Source organism: Mustela putorius, unplaced genomic scaffold, assembly GCF_011764305.1.
Source record: "Mustela putorius furo isolate JIRA1106 unplaced genomic scaffold, ASM1176430v1.1 tig00004007_pilon_pilon_pilon, whole genome shotgun sequence".
Taxonomy (NCBI): Eukaryota; Metazoa; Chordata; class Mammalia; order Carnivora; family Mustelidae; genus Mustela; species Mustela putorius.
This window is the reverse complement of record NW_025422145.1, coordinates 13127075-13150170: the sequence shown is the minus strand read 5'-3', so window position 1 is coordinate 13150170 and position 23096 is coordinate 13127075. Positions and strand designations below refer to the sequence as shown.

Sequence of the window (23096 nt, the reverse complement as noted above, 5' to 3'; positions counted from 1 at the left end):
CCCCTGGACAGTTGTGGGCGGTGTGTATCCTGGGGGCGGGCCCGGCGACGGGGGCTGCGGGGCTCCGAGGTAGAGCGCAGGGCTACGGGTAGCAGGGGCCGGCGCCTCGAGACAGAGGCCGAAGGGGGCGCGCGCTGCTAGGAAGCGCCGGGGGTGGGGTTGCCTGCGCCCGCCTTGCCCGCCCGTCGCCTCTCAGCGGCGCGCTGGCGAGGTTGCTGGGGTCGGAGCGCCGGGCTCCGGCGGGTCCACGTTCCCGCCCGCCGCGTCCTGCCGAGCGACCCTGGTGAGTCCCGGGCCCTCTCCGAGCGCAGCCTTCTTCTCGGTCACTGGAGGATGAGAATGGAGCGCGTACTTTTCAGGGGTGTTGTGAGGAGTAGGAGAATAAAGTAAATAAAGTGCTTAGTGTGTAGTAGAGAAGGACTGGAAACAAGCTGGGTGCCTCTCTTGGGTAAGAACCTAGAGCGCATTCACACTTTGGAATCAACCAGAGCGGCTGATGAAGAAGCATTGTTAGGTGGGAAAAGCAAGATACAAAATAGTACGAGCAGTAAGACCTCGTTTCTGTAAGCACACAAAACCACTTGGTTTTCCCCGTTCCTATGGATACATTTCCAGTAAATGGACAGGGAAAAGTCCAGGAGGTCACATGTCATACTGTTAATGGGAGGGAGGTGCAACTGCCCTTGGAAGGGAGCTCCTATTTTATGTTTCTGTGTTGTTGAAATCCCCCGCATTTTATTATAACACTCTGTGTCACTTTTTTTTTTTTTAAAGATTTTATTTATTTATTTGTCAGAGAGAGATCACAAGTAGGCAGAGTGGAAGGCAGAGTGAGAGAGGGAAGCAGGCTCCCCGCTGAGCAGAGAGCCCGATGTGGGACTCGATCCCAGGACCCTGGGATCATGACCCAAGCCGAAGGCAGCGGCTTAACCCACTGAGCCACCCAGGCGCCCTCTGTGTCACTTTTTTGTTGTTGTTGTTGTTGTTGTTGAAACAAAAGAGCAATTGAGGAGAATTTCAAAATACATACTTTTCAGGGCTATTGTAAGAAGTATGGAAGGTATAAATATGTGTCATTCATTCGTATGTACCTGTGGATAAATAGCTTAGCCTGGTGTCTGTGAGCTCTTTGCCGACACCCCAGGGCCAAGATGTCTTGGAATTCAGAAGTTTTCAGATTCGAGGAAGGTAATCTAGCACACATGGTATATCAAGCAACCCCACCAGAGGAACCTACAGCAATACTCAGTCATCCAATGTGAGACAGAAACACATGGTAAGTACAACTTAGCAAATATTTACAGGCTGAAGAGATACATAAATATTTTTGCTGTAAGCTATACGAACATTTACCTTGAGGGAGATAAGTGGAGATTATGAATGTGGTCACATCAGTAGGCCAGGTAGTGAACACCTGGGAGTTTTGGATCTCAAAGCTGAGGATAAGGGGCTGTAGACATGTGTTGGTAGCACAGAATCACATGAGCGAGGCCTAAAGAAGACTTCAGAGCCAGGAGAGGACAGGAGCAGGCTGGCTGGTGTTTGCTCATGTATTCCCCGCCTGACCCCTGCATTTTGCTCTTTTCCCAGGAGTACCTGTCCAGATGCCCACCCGGCTGCCACAGGGGATCCCTCTGGGAGACTGAAGGGCAGGCTCCCAGGCCCAGGTTGAGGCCAGCCAGTCCTGAGCTTTAGACCAGAGGAATGGCAGCACCCCCAGAGCCTCAGGATGAGGCCCCTGGGGAGGGAGAGGGGCTGCTGATTGTCAAGGTGGAAGATTCCTCCTGGGAGCAGGACTCTGCCCAGCAAGAAGATAGCAGGGATTCTGAGGCCTGTCGCCAGCGCTTTCGGCACTTTTGCTATAGGGATGTGGGCGGGCCCCATGAGGCCTTCAGCCAGCTCTGGGAGCTCTGCTGCCGCTGGCTGCGGCCAGAGCTGCGCACCAAGGAGCAGATCTTGGAGCTGCTGGTACTGGAGCAGTTCCTGAGCGTGCTGCCTGGAGGCGTCCAGGGCTGGGTCCGAGATCGGTGTCCAGGGAGTGGAGAGGAGGCCGTTGCCTTGGTGGAGGTCCTGCAGAAGCAGCCAGTGAAAGCATGGCCGCAGGTAAGGGGCCCCTCTGCACCTGGCTGGCACCTGGCTACAGAGCAGTGGCCATCTCCGTAGAAACAAGTCCTCCAGGGGTGGTGGTGATGCAGAGCCAGAGGAAGCAGCAACAGGAGCATGTCATACAGGTGTTGCCTTTCTGAAAGACACTGTCCAAATGAATCTGGTTTCTTTTTAGTGGCTTTGGAGGGTGGTCCCAGTAGGACCAAAGGGGGCATGCTCCAGGAAGGCAGTTTGAGCTCCACGCTGGTTCTACAAATACAATGTTCTGCTGTAGTCCAGGCCTTGGGGATATAGTCATGTGTAATGAGAGCAGCAGAGTGGGTATGAGAAAGCAGCTGTCTGTGTGAACTCTGCTCTCTGAGGGGTGTTGGATTCTTGACCTTGGGGAAGGTGCTAATGAGTGGCTGGGGTGTGGTGTTCCGCCGTGGGTGTGGAGGTCTGCCCTCACAACCCCGTACTCAGGGGCTCTGTGATTTGGCCTTGGGGAGCTCTTCTTGCCTTGTGCTTGATTGGGCACACAGCACTGCCTGGTGTCACCTTCTCTGGATTTTTCTGGGACCCCATGTGGATCTCCTTCCCCACGTCCTGAGGGACGTGTCCTGTGTCTCCTTCCCAGGGATTAAGCTCTGTCTCCCCCGTCCGGTCTCGGTGCTGATGAGCATGTTGTGGTCCCCGCACAGGAAGTGCCCTCAGAGGAGGTGGAACCCGAGGCTACAGTCCAGGGACCCCAGGCCAGGGGGCTTCGCATGAAGGTGGGGGCGCGAAGCTGGCCTCCTGCACCTTGGGAGCAGCACAGCTGTGGTGGTAAGTAAGCTTGTAGGCCCCACATTGCTGGGCAGGGGCCTGGCTCCTTCCCGAGCCTTGTGCTGAGGGTAGCAGGAAGGGTATTTCTGTTCCAGAAAGCCTAGGGATGCGTGTGCATGTACACATGTGAGATCTCACTCCTGGCCGGGGCTGGCGTCTGTGAGCCTCTGTTCTTCTTCAGCCCAGCTTCCCGCTCTTAAAGAAGGGAGAACCAGAGAGACAGCCGACACCTGCTTTGCCTCTGAGGCCCACGTGAGTTACCAGTCTGTTTGTCCCCTCTGAGGCCCTCGGTGCCATCTTGAGTCCCTAAAATGGACCTTGTCTTTTCATTAAGGCCTCTCCCAGCTCTTTGCTTGGACTCATCCTGTCCCCCATCCCCAGGGGTGCTCCAGAGTGCTAGTTCTGAGCCAGATGGTTTGTTTTTGTTTCTGTTTTTGATCTTATTCAAGGGACCTGTGACATTTGGAGACATTCCCTTCTATTTCTCCCGGGAAGAATGGGGCTCTCTGGACCCTGCTCAGAGGGAACTCTTTTGGGACATAAAGCGAGAGAACTCCCGGAATGTTGCTCTGGGTAAGCAGTGGGTGCAGACTGGACCCTTGGGGTCCTTGGCTCCTCTGAACTAGAAGTAGCAGCTGTGTCCCGGTGACAGAGGGTGGGGGCGGGCAGGCCATACACCCGCAAATGTTCCTGTTGGAATCCTCAGTCTTCCTACCTCCTCCTTAGCTGGCTGGAAAGTGGCTTTCGCTGGGTCTTTTCAAGAGCCCTGGGTGATTTTCCCTTCGTGTCAGTGTTCATTTTTCTCGGCCTGTGAGTGTGTGTTTCCATATGGTGGGTGCTCGCCCCGAGTCAGCACTGTGCCGAGCTCTCATTTGGGCATTTTCCTGTGATTCTCACCACCTGCTGCACAGAAGTGTGGTCGTGGGTCACAGACAAGGGATCTCAGAGAGGTCAATGGACACTGAAGGGACTGAGCCGGGACTGTCCTTACGACAGCCCACGAAGAGGGGCTGACAGTAGGAGCACTGAGCGTCCATGTGCCAAGGCCTGGGCCCTGCTCTTCGGAGGCCGCCCTCCTGCAGCTCCTGTCCCCGCTAGAGCCTTTCTGACCCCTGTTTGGGGCTTATCTCGTGGAATCCTCATGACCCAGCGGACGGGCTAGGATCATTCTCTGTGCAAATCTGTTGTTGAGTTTAGGGGATAAGAGCTTGTGGAATGTGAGTAGCCACCTAGGCGGAACCCATGTGGCTTCTCAGTTTCTGGTAAGAAATACTGAGGGTTTGGGTAATTTATAAATTACCTGAATTTATTGTTTCAGCGCTTGAATAGCCAAGGTTCAGAGCATGGGATGTGGGGTGCCAGTGTGGATATGGCTGTGGGAGGTTGGGCGTGTGATTAGTAGGCATCTATACAGGCAGGATCGGCCGACTGGATCCCCTTGCCTCCGCCTCAGAAGTGTTTCTCTGTGGCCGTTTTGTCATGTCCCTATTTTATGGCAAGGAAACTGAGGCTGGGGTCTGTGCAGCCCAGGGCTTTCTGGACCTGAGTCCTGTTTCTGCCTCGCCCCAGCTCTGGTGCCAGAACCCAGTGGAACTGAAGAGGCCGCCCCCTCTCGGCTTGCAGGTTTGGGGCTCCGGAGCCACAGGGAGCAACCCGGGCTGGAGGAGTCAGTGATGGCACCGGGGGGCCAGGCCGGAGACGGTGGCCGTGGCACCGGCCATGGCGACGTGACTGCGTCCTGGAGCCCCAAGGAAGCCGAGGCTTGGGAGGGCAAGGCCCGGCCGGGGGCGCCCCTGGGCCGCGCGGTGGGGGCGCGCAGGGGGCGGCCGCCCGCGCGGCGGCGGCAGCTGCGGGACCTGGCGGCCGAGAAGCCGCACAGCTGCGGCCAGTGCGGCAAGCGCTTCCGCTGGGGCTCGGACCTGGCGCGCCACCAGCGCACACACACCGGCGAGAAGCCGCACAAATGCCAGGCGTGCGAGAAGAGCTTCCGCAGCTCGTCGGACCTGCTGCGCCACCAGGGCGTGCACACGGGCCAGAAGCCCTTCTCCTGCTCCCAGTGCGGCAAGAGCTTCAGCCGCAGCGCCTACCTGGCCGACCACCAGCGCATCCACACGGGGGAGAAGCCCTTCGGCTGCAGCGAGTGCGGCAAGAGCTTCTCACTGCGCTCCTACCTGCTGGACCACCGGCGCGTGCACACCGGTGAGCGGCCCTTCGGCTGCGGCGAGTGCGACAAGAGCTTCAAGCAGCGCGCCCACCTCATCGCCCACCAGAGCCTGCACGCCAAGATGGCCCAGCCTGTGGGTTGAGGGCTGGCGAGGGCCGGCGTGGGGCGGGTCTCCTGAGGGTGAAACAGGCACTGCAGCCCTCCTGGGCCTCCATCTGGGCTGCCTGCCCTGCCCTAGGGCCTGCCCCCCACCCCCCCGTACCTCATGGCCATTTCCCTTCTTCCTTCCTGGGGCCGCAGCACATTCCTTGCCCGTGGCCTCTGCGTGGGAGACAGGCTGTGCTGTCAGGGAAGTGTGAGGACTGGGGCAGGGCCTGGGGTCCTCCGCACTGCCCTACCACCCCCCCCCCCAGCCTTGCTGGCCCGCGTGGCTCTTTGTTCCCTGCCCTGTTGGCTGAGTCTGTGGGCCTGGCCCTCTGCCCTTCTAAGCTGTGCCTTGCACTGGGTGTGGAGGACAGGCCATGACCTGTGGGATGCTGCTGGGCTCTGGGAGGGACAGCCTATCCTGGGGAGGATCTGGGTCTTGGGTATGGCCACAGGGGGCTTTCCAGCCACATCCCCTCCCATTTCTAGGCCGTGACCGCTGGGTCCTGAAAGGAAACTGGCTGCCTCTGCTCTTAGCCTACTTGCCCCCAAGCGAGTCCCTGAGCGCACTCCCAGGCCAGTCTGGTGAGGGTGGTGGCAGCTCCAGGGATGGGAGGCCCACACTGAAGACCAAGGACAGGGCTGCTGGAGGCTGGCTGCCCCCGGCGCCCCCCCCCCACCAGAGGTGTGGGGTTCGTGATACTTAACACTAGCACTCTGTTAGCGCTCAGTCGCTGACTCCCTAAGCACTGCATTCCGTGCTGCAGGCCACAGTGTCTGCAGATAGGTGACAGCAGGGACCCACCACAGGCTCTCTGAAGGAGCTCGGCTCTGCTGGTCTCCAAAGGGCAGGCAGCAGAGGACATTGAATAAATAATGGAATCTTTCTCTAGGCTGATCTGTTCTTTCTGTGGTTGCTGGGCGGGGGTCCCGGAATTCACACCTGTCCAGCTCCTGGTTTGGGGGTGCCAGTGGCCCTGGCGTGGGGTGGTTGCCTGGTGGAGACCCATTCTTGGCTTCCAGGTTGTCTGGGCCCCAAAGTACCGGCGGGAGTCTCAGAACTCTCATCAGCTTGTGTCAGCCGAGGACCGGGGGCAGCTCAGGATGGGACAGCTGGTGACACCCCTCGCCACCCCGGCAGGACAACAGGAGAGCTGAGCAGGTCTTCACCGGGCTGCTCCCTTTCTTCTCAATGGCAGTCTGAAGAAACAGGCTTGGGTGCGAGGTGACTGGGGCGGGCAGCACGGTGGCTCTGGCTGTTCAGGGGGATTCAGTACTCCAAGCGGGTCCCGATGCTCAGATCCCTTAGCTGGAGAGGATGGCTGTCAGAATGGGCCCTATTCCCCACCCAGAACTTGACATTTGACCCATCCCCTGCTGAGCACTCCCCCTGCCCCCGCCTGGAGCCTGTGCAGAACTGGTGGGTGCATGGTCAGGGGGCCTCCTGCCCCCACAGAGCCCTTCCCAGGTGGCCTGGTAGTAGCCTTGGCAGGCCGCCTGAAGGGTGGTGGGGGTAGACAGCGACAGAACGTTCCGTCCCCTAGTCTGTGCGCCAGCCTCTCCCGCCCCAGGGCCCTTCCTCAGCCAGTCCCCCATTTAACACTTGCTTCATCTTGAGCTCGCTGTGATGGACCGAACTTCCCAGATGAGGCACCTGGGGCACCGCTGTGGATAGATGACTCCAGTGGGGGTTTCTGCGTGTGATACAGCATGCGCTACCTCTCCCCATACCCTTGTGCTCAAGGCTGCCGTGTGCACATGTGCTGGTGGCGTGGGTGGTGTGCAGGAGTGAGGGGGCCGGTGAGAGCTGCGTGTGGACTTCTCGGTGCTGGTAGCTTGCTCGGAAGGGAGACACTCCTGTGTAACAGGATCAGATAGGCGGTGGGCCAAGAGCTAAGAATAGGATTGGGCATAGGCTCCTGGCTCAGGTGGGGGTGTGCCAATGCCAGCCAGGAAGTAGCCCACGGGAGCCAGAGAACAGTACAGGGACTGAGACAGTGGGGCCTATGGCCTAGGGCTCCAGGGAAGGAGCAGAGTCCAGCTCAGCTCATAAACAGAGCTGATAGGACAGGGCTCAGGGAAAGGACAAGTTCTGGGATCTGGGGCATCGGCACCAGGGGCAGGGAGTACGCTTGGTGCTCAGAGGAAGCCCCCACCCAGCCCCCATGGCCTTCCTGGTGGCTGGGACCCTGCAGGTGGCCTCCCAGATGGCAGATGCTAGACAGAGTCTGGAAAGAAAGGTAGTGGGAGGCACTGCCTGGCCCAGCCCATTCCTGGCTTTCAGCTGAGCCCTGCCTCAGCCCAACTCTGCCCTTGCTTTCCCAGGGGAAGTATGGCCTGCAGGGTCCCAGGGTGGCTCTGATACTCAGCAGCCCTGGGGTGTTAGACTCCACTGTTGCTGTCCTGGAGGGCGTGTTCCGGAGCCTGGGCTTTGAGAGCTGCCAGAAGAGGGAGGCCTCCCTCCAGGTGAGTCCTCACCCGCCTCTGACCTCACCCTCATCCCAGCACCCACCCCTAGGCCCACCCTGTGGCCTCCCCGGACTCAGGCTCAGCTTTTGCTCTTGTCCTAGGGCTTCCTCGGGGAGCTGGCTGGGTTCCGGGAGCAGCTGGATGCCCTTGGGGGCCCTGTGGGCTGTGCCCTCGTGGCCTTGGTGGCCCCTCGTGGGCAGCTGAGGCAGCCCCAGCAGCTGGTCTGGGAGCTGAACCGCTGCAGGGCCCTGTGGGGCTGCCCCAAAGTTTTCCTGCTGCTCTCGACGACTCCTGGGGGTGAGTGGGCTGGGCAGGGACACCGGTTTTGGGACGGCACAAAGTAGGGGTGGGGGTGGGCAGGCCCTCCAGGCCCATGTACCATTTCAACACCCAGCTGCCCCTGAGCCCGGAGCCTTCCTCACTGGCCTGAGCCAGCTCTGTGGCCGATTTCCTCACTGGTCTCTGCTGCAGCTGCTGACGGAGGTAGGGGCTCCAGATGGGGAATCCCTGGGAGGGGGTCTGTGCCAATCACTTCCCCAGGCTCTGCTGTGCTCTCCTGACCCTGCTTGGCGGTTCGAGTCATTCACACCCACCCACCCCCATTTGTTTTACAGTTGAATCTTTATCGTCTATGCATGTGGTATCATTCTTGAGCCCTTGCCTCCTGCCCCACCCATGCCCCTGCTCACAGCCTACTCAGGATTCCTGACACTCCCAGCCGCTTCTCAGCTCACACCTTTGCCCATGTCACTCCCTCTGGCTTGCCCTCCTGTTGTCCCAGCCAGCCTCACACGTTCCCTACCAGGCTGTCACTGATACCCTTCCTTGATTTCCTCGAGTCTGCGCCTCTGCTTCTACCCAGCCCTGTTCATACTTACACAGACAGACGGTGACTGTCTGTCAGACTGCAGGTCCCTAGAAGCCAGAGTGGTGAATGATCCCGTACTGGTCTGGGCTGGAGCCCCAACAGTCTCACTGGGCACTTGGGTGGCCGCTGGTGACCCTGGAGGTGAAGGGTGGGCCCAGGCTCCACTCCACAGCTTTCCCCAGCCTGGTGTCCTCCCCAGGCAGTAGCTACCCTGCGAACCTTCCCAGACAGGCCCCAGCCTGCTCTAGGAAGTGCCCCAGCTCTGCACACAGTGATCCCTGAGGTGGGGCGTGGTGTGGTTAATGGCATGGCCAGGATCCACTTAAAGACATCCATGTCCAGGGATGCCCATGATATTGAACATGAACTAGGACATCCCCTTCATGCTCTCCCATTCTTTTGTCTGTGTCCTTCCTCCATTTTGGCAGGGGACCCCAAAGAGACTGCGGTAGCCACAAGCTAGGCAGGTTGTTCCCTGAAGCCAGTGCCCTGTTCCCTCCCCAAACTGAGCCCCCATGGAGCAGCCCCCTATGGGTTCTCTGGTCCCCCCAGGTCTTCTACAGGACAGCCAAAGAGTCAGAGGCCTCTTACTGCCCAGTCCTCCGGAGCTCCTTGAGGGGCGCACTGTGCCTGGGGGATGTGGAACCCTGGGAGCCCCAGGTGAGGGGCACGTGGTAGGGTGAATGATGTGACAGCAGATGTGAGCAGGACAGAGGCTCGGCGAGACCTGAGATGGGGGGATGTGAGGAGCTGGGAGGTTCTCAGACCACTCTGAATGCTCCTTAACTTGTCTGTAGCCAGAACCCAGCCTCAGCACTCACTATGAACTGTCTGGGACCAGAGCCGCCCTCCTGCTGTCCGTGATCCGTGGCCGGCCCGGGGCCCAGCATGATGTGGAGGCACTGGGAGGCCTGTGTCAGGCCCTGAACTTCAAGACCACCCTAAGGACAGACCCTACGGCCCAGGTGAGGTGAAGGCCAGAGCTCTGGTAGGGCTCTGAAGGAAGCTCCCCCCTCCACCCCAGGACCCAAGTGACTCTCTGCAGGGCTTCTCAGCAGCTCTGGCTTCCATCCTTCCAGCTGCATGTGTGGGGAGCTTGCCTCCTGGGCTCCGGCTGCGTCCCCCGCTGTTTCTCCACTCCTCTGCTCCAGGCCCCAGCAGGACCCTCCAGCTTTTCCTTCGAGGGTCTCAGCTTCCTTCCCAGACACCTGTCAGCTCATTGCTCTCCCCTCATGCTTCTTTCCTTTGTGGAGCATTTTCCCTGCCCTGGCCAAAGACTCAGCTGCAAGAGGCTAGACCACATGATTCTCCCAATTAGGCCATGCCAGGTTTGCAGTGTGTGGGGGAGTGTGTGTTAGAAAAAGGACTTTCTCTGTGGGCCTGAGGCTGGTAGGAGGTGGGAAGTAGGGTGGGCAGGGACTGGACAAGCCTCCCTGGAGGGCCACCAGGCACTGGGGAGGACAAAGCCTGGGCCCAGGCCTCCATCTTGTCCCCACTCCAGGCTTTCCAGGAGGAGATGGCCCAGTTCCGAGAGGGCCTAGATGCCCGCAGGGTCCCGGTGAGCTGTGCCCTTGTGGCCCTCATGGCCCATGGGGGGCCACAGGGCCAGCTGCTGGGGGCTGACGGGCAGGAGGTCCAGCCAGAGGCACTGGTGCAGGAGCTGAGCCGCTGCAGGGCCCTGTGGGGCTGCCCCAAGATCTTCCTGCTTCAGGCTTGCCGTGGAGGTGAGTGGGGCCTGCCCATCCTCTCCCTGCTGAAGGCCAGGCCAGGTCCCCGCCTCCCAGGACTTGCTGTCCACCTTCTCCAGGAGGCCTCATCATGGGAGCTTCACGTGCACTGCCCCACCTCCTAGCCTCTTCTAGAAGTCAAGTCTATGAATTTGAGCACTTTACCCTCAGCACATGCATTTCCATCCTTTGGGTCCTTGCAGCCTGGCAGGCCTGCCCTGGATTTCTGGGGGATGGGCTTGGACCCCTGGGGGCACCCCAGGTATCTGCTGAGCCAAAGAATCTGTATATCCCCGCTCCCTTCCAGGGCAGAGGGACGCCGGTGTGGGGCCCACAGCTCTCCCCTGGTTCCGGCGCTGGCTGCAGGCATCACCAACCACCCCCTCACATGCCGACATCCTCCAGATCTATGCTGATGCCCAAGGTGGGCGTGGCTTCCTGCTGGAGCCCAGGCTTGGCCAGGGCTGGTGGGAGGGCTGTCTGGTGTGCCTCTCCAGGGCTCTGATCAGGGTCTTGCCAAGAGGATGGGAAGGAAAACCTTCCGAAACCGCAAGGGCCACTGAAAATTGAGGGCTTCTGCCCTTCCTTAAGCCTCAAAACAACCCTGGAGGCAGGAAGGTGAGACAGCTTTCCTAAGGTCCCACACTCGTAGGTGGCAGAGCTGAGAGACTTGAGTTCTTTCAGTGGTGGTGTTGAGATTTGAGTTCTGATTTGCCTTTTCCACCCTGGGCTAATTCTCCTGACTTCCCCGTGTGCCCGTGAGGCAGGGCTGGGGGGACCTCTGGGGCTGAGAGAGTCCCAGGAGGCTGGGTCAGTGCGTTGCTCCCTCTTCCAGGCAGGTCCTCCGGGGGCCCCACTCCAGGGAGCTCTGACCAAGCAGACATCCTGATGGTCTACGCAGCTGCAGAGGGTAAGCCTGCTGCATGGGGAAAGCCCACTACATGGGGCCCTGCGTCCTGGCTAGATGCCTGGGGTGGCTTTAGGGGGGCCACGGCTGGACAGGGTCAAATTGTATATTCACTCCATGAATATCAAGCACCAAGTTGTTCCAGAAGCCAGAAGTTCCTGCTCTTTGGGACCATTCCCTTGCCTGACCCCTGGGGTCCTGTCTGTTTGCACTCCTCCCCACCCCTGTTTCAGCCAACAAAGAGCAGCAGGTGGGGCCCAAGCCTGATGCTCTGACCCGGGTCCTCTGGCCTAGGCTGTGTAGCCTATCGGGATGATGAGAAGGGCTCGGACTTTATCCAGACTCTGGTGGAGGTCCTCAGAGCTTACCCCGGGGGAGAGCTCCTGGAGCTGCTGACTGAGGTGTGTTGGGGTTAGGGGCAGAGACCTGGGGAAAGGGGCTGGATTCATCCTTCTCCCCAGCCCTGGTGTTCTGATCACCTCCCATTCACCCTGTGGGTGAGCCAGGCCAGGGCCCACTGGAGAAGGCAGTTGCGCACCTGGCAGGGCCCTTGGGGGTTGCGGTCAGGAACAGGGTGAACCAGCAGAGGCTGTGGGGCTGCAGGCTTTATAGTATAAAGAGTGGGTGGCATAATAATAATTTCACAGGCTTGCAGGGAACCGAAGCCCCTCAGACCGAGAGCAAGTGGAGGGTGGGGGAGCCAGCTGGGTGGGGAGCCCTTCTTGCTGTGTGCGGGGCACATCTGCCAGGAGCAGAGGGCTCATGGTTAAGCCTCTGAGGCCCCCTGAGGGCCCACAATGGCAAGGTAGCGCTTGAAATTTTAGGCCTTCTCATCCACGGGGCTCCAGGCTGGGTGCCCAGGGACCTGGCAGTCCTGGGTACAGGCTGAGTGGGGTCTTCGCAGGTCAACCGCCGGGTGTGTGAACTGGAAGTACTGGGTCCGGATGGCCAGAGGCGCCGCAAGGCCTGCCTGGAGATCCGCAGCTCGCTGAGGCGCCGGCTCTGCCTGCAGGCGGGACTGTGCCCGCTGCCGTTCCGGGGGTGCTGACCACTGGGGGCTACGGCCCAGCGCCGCCGCTGACTCCATCCCCTGTCCTGGTTCCTCTTGTGTAAATGGGCGCAGCAGTGCGGGCGCGGGGCGCGGAGGTGGGGGGACTGCAGTAAAGGTCTGTGGGTGATCGCAGTGCTCGTGAACAGTGCCTGCCCTCGGGGAGGTGACCCAGTGAGAGAACGCATGCCACGTGACTGGCACCCCGTAAGGGTGCACCTATGCTCCTGGGAGCGGGGGTGGGGGTCTGGGCCTTCCCACGGGCGCGGGGACCGAGGAACCCGGCCCGGGCTAGGCTGGGCTGGAGGTTCGGAGAGAGGACAGCCGGGGCCCACGTCGCTGTCCCAGCTTGCGCACTCCACAGGCGCCCCACGCTGGGGCCGTGGGAATGCAGGAGATGAGGTCTCGGCTTTCACGCTGGTCGGAGCCCGGGCTGGGACCACAGGACTGGACAGAGCACAGCAGGCTGACCGGTGCTGTGATGCGGGAAGCGCGGGGACTGCACAGGGAGCAGTGGGCAGTCTCTGACCCAACGCGCTCCGGAGCCACGTAGGGGAAGAGCTCCCAACGCGCGGGTTAGGGCGGGAGCCTGCCCCCTCACCGGGGCTCGAACTCGTGCTACAGTTCGTTAGGGCGGTCCTCGCCGAGCTGCCAGGCCTCGTTTGGTTTGCGTGGCCGGGCCCACAGTTTGCAGCCCCACCCACAGAGGGCCCGAGGGGCGGAGCTCCTCGCTGGTAGGAGCATGCGCATTGTGGTGCACTACACAGGCGCCTGGACCAGCTTTATGAGAGAAGCTGGGGAAATGTAATCGGTGGGGCCGCGTGGCCTAATGGATAAGGCGTCTGATTCCGGATCAGAAGATTGAGGGTTCGAGTCCCTTCGTGGTCGCTGCAGTGCTTGTTTTTCCTCCCTTGACTTAAAATTTTCCCTTGGTCCGAACTGCACTCTCCGCGGAACCTGAAAATGTTTGCGCTGTGCCCCCCTCCTCGCGGCGCCCCACCCTGCAGCACCCGGAAAACCGCCGAGCTCCAGAGTTCCAGCACGCGTGGAGCTCGGGAGCTTAGGGTCTGGTCTGCACCTCCCTCGACTCGAGGGTGCTGCGGGGCCCGCATCGAGTCCGGGAACCTCAAACGAGGTCAATATAGTTCAGCCGACTAGAGCTGTGACAGAAGGGTTGTTGGATTGTTGCGGGGATGAGGTGGGGGGGGTGGTCCCAAGGTCAGAGGACAGGTGCGTTTCAACATACAACATACAATAGGTTCTTGTGATGAAAAGTTTTGGAAATAGTGACGGTTGGATGATATTGTGCATATAACTGATGCCACTGAATTGTACACTTAAAAACGGTTTAATTGGCCAATTTAACATTAAATATATATATTTTTTACCACAATAAAAAATGTTTTAAAAAATCTAACAAATTATTCCGATTTCTTACAATGATAGTGTACCTAAATGGTTTGTGTGCATATATATGTAAAAGTTTAAACCTAAAGAATATGCCCAGGATTGGGTCATCATTGTACCTGGAAAAAAAATGTCTTTACCTGCGGACCCGACTTCTCTCCAAGGGATTCTGGTTAAGCCAGGTAACCTAGGTGATGTAACCTCCTCCCACCAGGTGACCGCCAGGGCAGTGGCAGCCGGAGACCTCATTCGGGAAGGTAGGCACAGGTGACCTGGGGTCCTGTGGGGGTGTTACTTTATCGTTTCTGTGATGCTTCAGCGGTTTGAAATTCATTATGGTGAACATTTTGGAGATGGGAAAGAACACCTGTCCTCTGGTGGGAAAGCTAACGCTGGGTTCTCTGACCGTGAGAATCTCCTACTCCACCGACGCAGCTAGTCCGAGGAGAGCCATTGCGAAGGGCGCCAGGGCAAAGACCTCGGGCCACTGGGATCTGTTGAAAACCGCGGAGACCTGGACAGGTAACACCTCCTTTCTACGGGGCAGTGTAGGGAGGAGGGCTGGTACCCCTCTTCTCTCCTCTCCCACATTTTGCACAGGCAACTCCTTCTTGCTAATAGTTATGACCGGACCCGGAGTCTCCCAGAAGGAGAGGAAAGTGCTCGCCCAGGATTTGATCCCCAGGCTTCTCTTACCCTAAGCGAGGCTCACACCCTAGTCCAACGAACTGAGCGACACCTGTGGCCTGTTCTTTGGGCTCCGTCTGCGCATGCGCGGTCTCTCTGCGATCCGGAGATGCTTTAGCCGCCGGCCAGGTGCTTTAGCTGCGGGCCGAATGCAGGTGTTGAAGGGCCGGAGAGGGGCAGAGGAATCTGTGTGTAACCAGTGGGAACAACGGGAAGGTATCAGAGAGACTGGTGTAGGACCATTGCAAGGTATCCATTGTCGGCCCCGGTGGCCTAATGGATAAGGCATTGGCCTCCTAAGCCAGGGATTGTGGGTTCGAGTCCCACCCGGGGTACAAAGGGTTAAGTTTTAGACTCCCTCCAAAGGGGAAAAAGTGAAATGCTTGTGCAGTGGAGGAAACCAAATTAAAGGTGCTTGAAGTTGCCCAGTCCTAGTCCTGAACTACTAAATTGGTTGTCTTTATTTTCTAATAAGGGGTGCACGTTTCCAGCTTTCAGAAAGGAATACTTGCATCATTTACCTTTTAAAAATAACCATCCATTCTACTTGATGATATAAAGGAATAATTGTTCATTTTTCCAGGTGTATTAATTTTATAGTGGTTCTATATATTTTTAAAAGTTCTTTTATAAACAGACCCAAGGCAATTATTTGGAGATTAAATTATATGACAACTGTTTTTCTTTAAAACACCGGCTGAGTGCTGACAATAGTTATAAATACGGTAACGTATACTTGCAAGTTGCTTTCAGATGAGATCTGAAAGGTTCTCAGCACACACGCAGAAAAGGTAGCTATGTGAAGGACGGTAGTGTTAACAGTGGTAAATATTTCACAAACCTATGTGTGTATCAAATCATCACATTGTGCACCTTCAGTATATATCATTTTTATTTGTCAATTATCTGTCCATAAAGCTAGGGAAAATACAATGGGTTGCTTGGAGGTATAGACAAAACAAGGTAATGGTTGCTAATGGCGTAAGTTGCTAATGGCTTAAGCTGGGGGATGAGGACCCCTTAAACTATTTCTCTGCTTTAGTGCATGTCTGGAGTAGTCCATAATAAAGTCTCCTCTTTTTTTCATCCATGCAATCCCTGTCTTCATCCTGGAGATAGAAATCTCCCAACTTCTGCACATGGTGTAGAGTAAAATCAGAAACCTCCTATACCACATGTTCATGGAAGGGAAGACCACTGGAGCTTTGCCATATACATATACAAAAATAGTTCTCTTTTTAAAATTAACATATAATGTATTATTTCCTCCGGGGGTACAGGTCTGTGAATCATCAGGCTTACACATTTCACAGCACTCACCATAGCACATACACTCCCCAATGTCTATCATCCAGCCACTCTCTCCCTACCCCACCATCCCCTAGCAGCCCTCAGTTTGTTTCATGAGATTAAGAAGCTCTTATGGTTTGTCTCCCTTCTGATCCCATCTTGTCTTGTTTTTTTCCCTCCCTATCCCCATGACCTCCCACTGCCTCTCAACGTCCTCATATCAATGAGATTATATGATAATTGTCTTTTTCTGCTTCATAAAATATAGTTCCCTTTTGCCTTCAAAAACCACAAGTGAGACTCTTCTGTTCCTCCAGCTTTGGCCTTACTTCTCCCACTTTCCCAAATATCTGGAAACCCGTTATTCCCCCTGCAATCAACAACATCATCTCATGTCTCCCACCACCGTGGGAGGAGACTGGGGACTGCAGAGCTATCCGAGGATGCTGGTGCTTCCCTTGCCAATGTTTCTACATGCCTTCTTGAAAGGTATGTCTTCTGGGTGATGTCAGTGGGTGGTGGGTGTCCGCATCATGTGTGCTAGATCTGCTCCAGCATCCCCATCTAAGTCTTTGGCTTCCTTTCTCTACTCGGTGCCAGGGACGTTCTCACATCTCAGTCTCATTATAGGCTACCAATGAGTTCAATGCTTAGCCAACCAACCCAGAAACATGGCAGAACCACATTCAATTGCACAAAATAACATGTTAAGTATAGGCATTCTGGAAAGTGCTCCCAGGTCAATAAACACCAGATGAACAATCGTATCTCATCCTCCTTACTCCAATGACCTTAGGTTCCTTCCCACATGTATTTCCTGGGTCTCTGCTGGCATAAATGAGCACCACGTGCAATTCTTTGGTTGAATAAGCTATTTCCTCCGCATGCTGATCTGGCTGTAGTCATGGGGCCACATGGGGCCAGTGTTAACAAGGGTGGTTGGTGTGGGCTTTGTGGAGCACTGCCATCCCCTTGGAAGACAAGTGCTCTGGGTAAGATTATTATAGGACATTGAAACATGGGAGGCCTCCTCTCCTGATTCCAAACTGATTTTGCTGACAAGGAAACCCAGGTCAACTTTGTTTGAGCCCACCCAGAGGTCTCCACGTCTTTGGCCCAACTCCTTCATAATCAGGGCCATTTCTTTCACATGAAAGATTTCCTGAGGCTGTGAACTCAACTTCCAATGTTGTTCCACAACACGTACATTTCAATGATGGGTTTGATCTTTAGCAATATCAGCCCCACAGCTATAAGATTATTTCATGCCAATCATGTAATGTCCCTGGGCTTCTGAACATGACTTAGGCTGAAACTTTAAAGACCTGGTCTTGCCATTTCCTTTCGGTGAACAAACCAGTGGCCCCCAAAAGAATCCCTTCCAGGCCACAGTCCTCATAATCACCTTTGCTGCCACAGCACTTAAGGACAGCAGCCACATGGTCCTTCCGGGCACTGTTTCATCATAATCAACCAAGCCATATATCACTTGGTTGATTATGATGCCACCGTGTGCCATTAGTGACTGGCATCCCATTTCCCCCGGCAAGGAGCTTGGCTGCTTTCAAACTTCTCACCAAACCAAGGTCCAGGCAGCAAACCCATCCGTGGGTGTTGGGGGAACCAGAGAAGGTTTGTCAAAGGATACAAACTTTCAGATGTAAGAGGAATGAATTGCGGGAACCTAATTTGCAGCATGGTGATGAGAGTGAGTAATACTGTATGGTGGGCTTGAAATTTGCTAAGGGGGTAGATCTGGAGTAACCACGTGACTTGATGGGTGTGTTCATTAGCTTGATTGTGGGGATCAGTCCACAATGTATACGGATACAAAACAACTACATTGAACACCCTCAATATGTAGGGGTTTTGTCAGTGCTATCAAGCTGGGGTGGGCGAAAGAAGAGCCATCCCTGATTTTAACAGACTATTGGAAAAACAATGGTTAACGAGGTACAAAGAGTGGCCCCCGAGGCAGTGGAGGAGGCAGAAAGGTACCACAGAAAGGGGCTCCGACCTGCAGAGCCGCGGGCCAAGGGGAGAGGTTGTGGTCATGAAACGTCAGAAGCTTGCAGAGGGCCTCGAGGAGCTTGGGAGCAGATTTCGGAGAAAGAGTGCGGCGCGGCTAGCCTGGGTGTCACTGAGTTCCGAGGAGGGTCCCCCCGCAGGCGGCTCCCGCCGGAGCCTCTCAGGAGCCGTGATGAGGCGGATTCTGTGTGGGTTGGGAGATCTCGCTGGGTTCAGCTGCTGTTCCTGGAGCAAGAGGTTACTTCCGGGATAAGGGGGGCGGGGCGCGGCTTGGCGGGAACAGGAAACCGGAAGCGGCGCGTCCCTTCGTCCTCCAGCCGCTCAGTCGAGGCCTCCCGTCTGCAAAACCTAACGCGGGTCCGCTGGCCAAGCAGAGTGGCACCCAGTAGGGTCTAGAAGGGTGAGCAGGAAGCAGGGAGAGAAGAGTGTGATAACTTGCACCCCTGCCCTGCCTCGCCGACCGCGCCCCTTCCTTCCAGCCGCTTCGTGAGCGCGCTCCGGTCCAGCTCCCCGCCTCAGGCTTGCCCCCGGGAGAGCTGTTGCCTCAGCTGTTGGAACCAGACTCCCCGGATGAGGTTCTGAGGTTGAGTCCCCTGCTGGCCGCCTGGCACGGAAGACCACACACCCCCGAGCCGGGGAGGGTTTTGAGAAAGGCTGGGGCGCCTCAACGCGGCCTCTATTCCGATCCTCGCCCGCGGTGGCTGCGGATAGACCGGAGGCGCTGGGAGACGAGCTGCGCTTGTCCCGCGGCTCCGGGCACCTGAGCGACACAGTGGGCCCGGTAAGGCCCGGGGGAATGATGCGGCTGCTGCCTTGTATCTTTTTTTTTTTTAAGTTTTAATTTTAATTCCATTTAGTTAACATAGTGTGACATTAGAGTCAGGTGTACAGTGTAGTGACTGGGCACTTCCGACAGCAACCAGCCGTTTGTTCTCTGTGGTTAAGAGGCGGCTTCTTGATTTGTCTCTCTCCTCTACTCTCCCTTTGCTTGTTTGTTTTGTTTCTTAAATTCCACATACGTGTGAACTCATGTGGCATTCGTCTTTCTCGGGCTGACTTATCTTGCTTAGTATTATACTCCCGGGCTCCACCTGTGCCGTTGCAAACGGCAAGCTTGCTTTCTTTACCGGGGCTGAGTAATATTCCGCTTTTTATAGCTACACATACCACATCTTTTTAATCCTCATCAGTTGAGGGACACTTGGGCTGCTTCCATAATTTGGCTGTTGTAGAAAATTCTGCTATAAACATCAGGGTACATGAATCCCTGAATTTTTGTGCTTATGTTGGTTGGATAAATACTCAGCGCAATTGTTGGGTCAAAAGGTAATTATTTTTGACTTTGAGGAAGGTCTGTACTGGCTTGTAGGGTGGCTGCAGCAGTTTGCTTTCCTATCAACAGTGCATGAGGGTTCCTCTTTCTCTGCATCCTCGCCAACACGTGCTGTTTCTTCTTTTGTTGACTTTAGCCATTCTGACAGGTGTGAGATGATATCACATTATAGTTTTGATTTGCACTTCTCTGATGATGAGTGACGATGAGCATTTTTTCATGTCTGTTGGCCATCTGGATATCTTCTTTGGAGAAGTGTCTGTTCGTGCCTATTTTTTAATTTTTTAAAAATGTTTTTAAAAGATTTTTTTTTTTAAGTAATCTCTACATCCAAGCGGGGTGTGAATTTCACAACTCTGAGATCAAGGGTCACATGCTCCATGGACTGAGCCAGCCAGGTCCCACGTGCTCATTTTTCAGTTGGATTATGCCTTTTTTGGAGTCAGGAGTTTTATAAGTTCTTCATATATTTTGGATGCTAACCCTTTATCAAATATGTCATTTACAAATATCTTCTCCCATTCCATAGCTTACCTTTTAGGTTTTTGCTCATCATTAACTTTACTGCGCAGAAGTTTTTATTTTGATGTAGTCTCCATGGTTTTTTTTTTCCTCTTGCCTCTGGAGATGTGTCTAGCCAGAAGTTGCTACAGCTGATGTCAGAGAAATTACTGCCTGTGTTCTCCTCTAAGAGTTTTATGGTTTCATGTCTCATATTTAGGTCTGTAAAACATTTTGAATTTATCGTTGTGTATGGTGTAAGGAAGTTGTCCGTTTCATTCTTTTGCTTGTAGCTGTCTGATTTTCCCAGCACCATTTGTTGAACAGAGGGTCTTTTTTTGCATTGGACATTCTTTCCTACTTTGTCAAAGGTTAATTGACCATATAATTGTGGATTTATTTGGGGTACCTGGCTGGTTCAGAAAAGCATGGAACACTTGATCTTGGAGTCATGAGGTTGAGCCCCACCTTGGGGGTAGAGATTAGTTAAGTAAATAAATATTTTAATTGTGGATTTATTTCTGGGTTTTCTGTTTCCTGATCTATGTGTCTGTTTTTGTGCCTGTACCATACTGTTTTGGTTACTACAACTTTGTAATGTCAGGAACTTTGATGCCTCCAGCTTTGCTTTTCTTTTTCAATATTGCTTTGGCTAGAGCTGGCTGCCTGGGTGGCTCAGTCATCTGACTTGATTTCAGCTCAGGTCAAGCTCTGCATAGGGCTCTGTGCTCCTTGTGGGGTCTGCTGCAGATTCTTTCCTTTCCTCTCCCTCTGCCCCTCCTCCCCACTTATGCACTCTTTCTAGGTGAATACATGAAATCTTAAAAAAAAAAAAAAAGATTTCTCTGGCTATTCAGAGTCTCTGATGGTTCCATACAAATTTTAGATTTCTCTTTTTCCCATTCTGTGAAAAATGCTGTTGGTATCCTGACAGGGTTTACCTTAAATGTGTAGATTTCTTTGGACAGTATAGACATTTTAACAATTTTCACTCTTCTAATCCATGAACATGAAGTGTCTTTACATTTCTTTGCATTGTCTTTGGTTTCTTTCCTCAATGTTTCATAGTTTGCAGAATACCGGTCCCTCACCTCCTTGGTTAGGCTGTTGGAGAGCATCTTGAATGCACTGAGACAAAAGAATGACATGGTTGTGTTGACTGATGATCAATTCTGAGCACTCTGGCAGCCTGGAAAGCAGCCCACGTGTCCTTCACCTGAAGGGCCAATGAAGCTGAAGACCAGGCTTGGGGCTTCGGTGTAAAAAGAGCTGATGCTGAGAAAAAGCTGAATTCTCACCATTGGCAGATTGCCAATGTCAGGGTGCTGAGAGGGAAGAAGTGGGACCCAGAGACTTGGAATGGGTCTAGGTGGGCTGATGGATGGAGACCTAGGCTTCCACCCCTTCTGCCTCAAGGCTGGGAGAAACCTCAGATGAAGCCAATGCTTACAAGACAATGTTTCATCTCTTCAGGATTCTACTCCTTCTCCAGGCCCCTGGGCTAAACACGGGTCCCATCACAACTGAGAAAGTCCAGCCACTGCTCAGAAGGAGGGGTACTCTAAACCCAGCGCCATAGTACCTGGGTAACGCATCAGCAGTAACCCATCCTGGATCAGGGTTGGGAGCTGGAAAAGGGACAGATGATCTCTATGGGACTCTTCCTTGGCATAGACCTTAAAACCCCAGCAAGCATCCCTCCAACTGGTTTTAATACACAGCCCGCTTGGCTTCCCGAAATGAAGTAGAGTTGCCAGAAATACCGTGGCGAACGGTGGAGAAAAGAATCAGAAGGGACAGAGATACAGGCATGCTAGTGGCCGGCACCATCAGAGCAAACACCCACTGCTATTTGTGTGTCTTGGCAGTGCCTGGAAGCAATGCCATTTACCAAGGGAATAATACATGCCCAGTGGAGGGGATGCACCAGCATCTTTGAGAAGCTTGGGAGTGATGTTCTCTGATCCGGCAGGTACTGTGACATATCCAAAGTAGAAGATAAGCCTGTGTACCTTGCATCCCCTATTATTAAGAAAGAAGCCTAGTAATCACTTCTCTACCTTTTGGCTAAGATCAAGTGTAGTATCTGTTCTTATCAGTTTAATATCTGATACATCCTCTATCCGAGGACAATATATTAAATGGAATTTTGGAGTAAGGAGTTGGAATAGGAGCTTGCTCTGATCCACTCCACGCATTCACCTGGTATTGCAGTATCTCCAGGAATGGTGCACCCTCCCCACTAAAGTAGTAAATAAAAAATTTGGGAGAAAAAAAAAAAAGAAAGAAGCCTAGCACTCGGTAGGACCCCATGATGGTTAATTTATGTCACCTTGGCCAGGCTGTGGTGCCCAAATGTTTGGTCAAACACAAGTCTAGGTGTTGCTGTAAAGGTAATTTTTTTTTTTAGATGCAACTAACATTTTAGTATATGTGCTGCCGAAGTGAGCACAAGATGCAACTAACATTTAGATCAGTAGACTTGGTGAAGCAGATGACCTTCCGCAATGAAGGTGGGCCTTGTCCAATCAGTTGAAGGTCTTGGGAGCCAAGACTAGGCTCCCTCAGGAGGAAGGAATGCTACCTCTGAGGCATTCTAACTCAAGACTGCAGTATCGGGGCGCCTGGGTGGCTCAGTGGTTTGGGCTGCTGCCTTTGGCTCGGGTCGTGGTCTCAGGGTCCTGGGATCAAGCCCCACATCGGGCTCCCTGCTCCACAGGAAGCCTGCTTCCCTCTCTCTCTCTCTCTCTCTCTGCCTTCCTCTCTGCCTACTTGTGATCTCTGTCTGTCAAATAAATAAATAAAATCTTTTTAAAAATTAAAAAAAAAAAAAGACTGCAGTATCTTCTTTTGCTGGAACTTCCAGCTGTCAACCTGTGATCCAGTTCTTTAAAAATCAATCCAGGGGCACCTGGGTGGTTCAGTGGGTTGGGCCTCTGCCTTCAGCTCAGGTCATGGTCTCAGGGTCCTGGAATCGAGCTCCAAGTTGGGCTCTCTGCTTGGCAGGGAGCCTGCTTCCTCCTCTCTCTCTCTCTGCCTGCCTCTCTGCTTACTTGTGATCTCTCTGTCAAATAAATAAATAAATAAATAAAATCTTTTAAAAAAATCAATCCAGATAGATCTCTGTCTTTTCTATCTTTTTATGTTCTGTTTCCCCAGAGAACTCTGAAAAATACAGTCTCTCTCTTTATTTATTTGAGAGAAAGAGAGAGCCTGAGGGAGAGTGAGCAGTGAGGAGGGGCAGAGGGAGAGGGAGAGAGAGTCCCAAGCAGATTCCATGCTAAGCACAGAGCCCACTGTGGGGCTTCCATCTCCTAACCCTGAGATTACAGCCTGAGCCGAAACCAAGAGTCATTCGCTTGATGGAGTGAGCCACCCAGGTGTCCCAAATACAATCTCTTTTGGATGGGTAGGGTGCCCTGGCCCAGCCACCAAGAGGCACCTGGCACATGTCTCCTCAATCCCTAGCCCACTTCCTCACCTGCATGGAAGCGTGGGTTTTCTGGGATGCAGCAGGACCTAGAGAGGCTGGGTGCCAGAGCAGCAGAAGTGGCCGGAGGAATGGACCCCTGGAAACCAACATTACTCTGAGGACCCGACATCCTGACTCACG

At 54.6% G+C, this 23096-nt stretch overlaps 2 protein-coding genes and 3 non-coding genes across 10 annotated transcripts; all 5 read left to right on the top strand.

Moving 5' to 3' along the window:
• The first annotated feature begins 938 nt into the window (after positions 1-938).
• On the top strand, positions 939-6450 carry ZNF213 (zinc finger protein 213). 4 transcript variants are annotated; one of them, XM_045072030.1, is made up of 7 exons: positions 939-1276; positions 1591-2103; positions 2787-2910; positions 2990-3162; positions 3360-3483; positions 4480-5109; positions 6242-6450. In XM_045072030.1, exons 2-7 carry the CDS (start codon positions 1705-1707, stop codon positions 6445-6447), a joined length of 1656 nt encoding a protein of 551 aa, XP_044927965.1. In that variant the 5' UTR covers positions 939-1276; positions 1591-1704; the 3' UTR covers positions 6448-6450. The 4 variants fall into 4 exon arrangements, with proteins under 4 accessions (XP_044927965.1, XP_044927967.1, XP_044927966.1 ...); XM_045072032.1 differs by lacking the exon at positions 6242-6450 and having other exon boundaries at positions 940-1276; positions 4534-6105; XM_045072031.1 differs by lacking the exon at positions 6242-6450 and having other exon boundaries at positions 941-1276; positions 4480-6105.
• Positions 6451-7325: 875 nt separating this feature from the next.
• On the top strand, positions 7326-13661 carry LOC101691116 (caspase-14). Of its 3 annotated transcripts, XM_004750576.3 has the most exons (11): positions 7326-7458; positions 7544-7684; positions 7789-7984; positions 8082-8170; positions 9108-9215; positions 9353-9520; positions 10057-10279; positions 10590-10706; positions 11118-11192; positions 11484-11590; positions 12094-13654. In XM_004750576.3, the coding sequence occupies exons 1-11, from the start codon at positions 7384-7386 to the stop codon at positions 12235-12237; spliced, it is 1443 nt and encodes a 480-aa protein (XP_004750633.1). In that variant the 5' UTR covers positions 7326-7383; the 3' UTR covers positions 12238-13654. The 3 variants fall into 3 exon arrangements, with proteins under 3 accessions (XP_004750633.1, XP_044927969.1, XP_012910518.1); XM_045072034.1 differs by lacking the exon at positions 8082-8170 and having other exon boundaries at positions 9357-9520; positions 12094-13661; XM_013055064.2 differs by lacking the exon at positions 9108-9215 and having other exon boundaries at positions 12094-13656.
• On the top strand, positions 13053-13125 carry TRNAR-CCG. The gene has a single exon. It is a non-coding gene; the product is annotated as a tRNA-Arg (tRNA).
• A 932-nt stretch (positions 13662-14593) lies between the features above and the next one.
• TRNAR-CCU lies at positions 14594-14666 on the top strand. Its single transcript has one exon. It is a non-coding gene; the product is annotated as a tRNA-Arg (tRNA).
• Positions 14667-21530: 6864 nt separating this feature from the next.
• On the top strand, positions 21531-21722 carry LOC123389738. The gene has a single exon (XR_006604393.1). It is a non-coding gene; the product is annotated as a U2 spliceosomal RNA (small nuclear RNA).
• The last annotated feature ends 1374 nt before the right edge of the window (positions 21723-23096 follow it).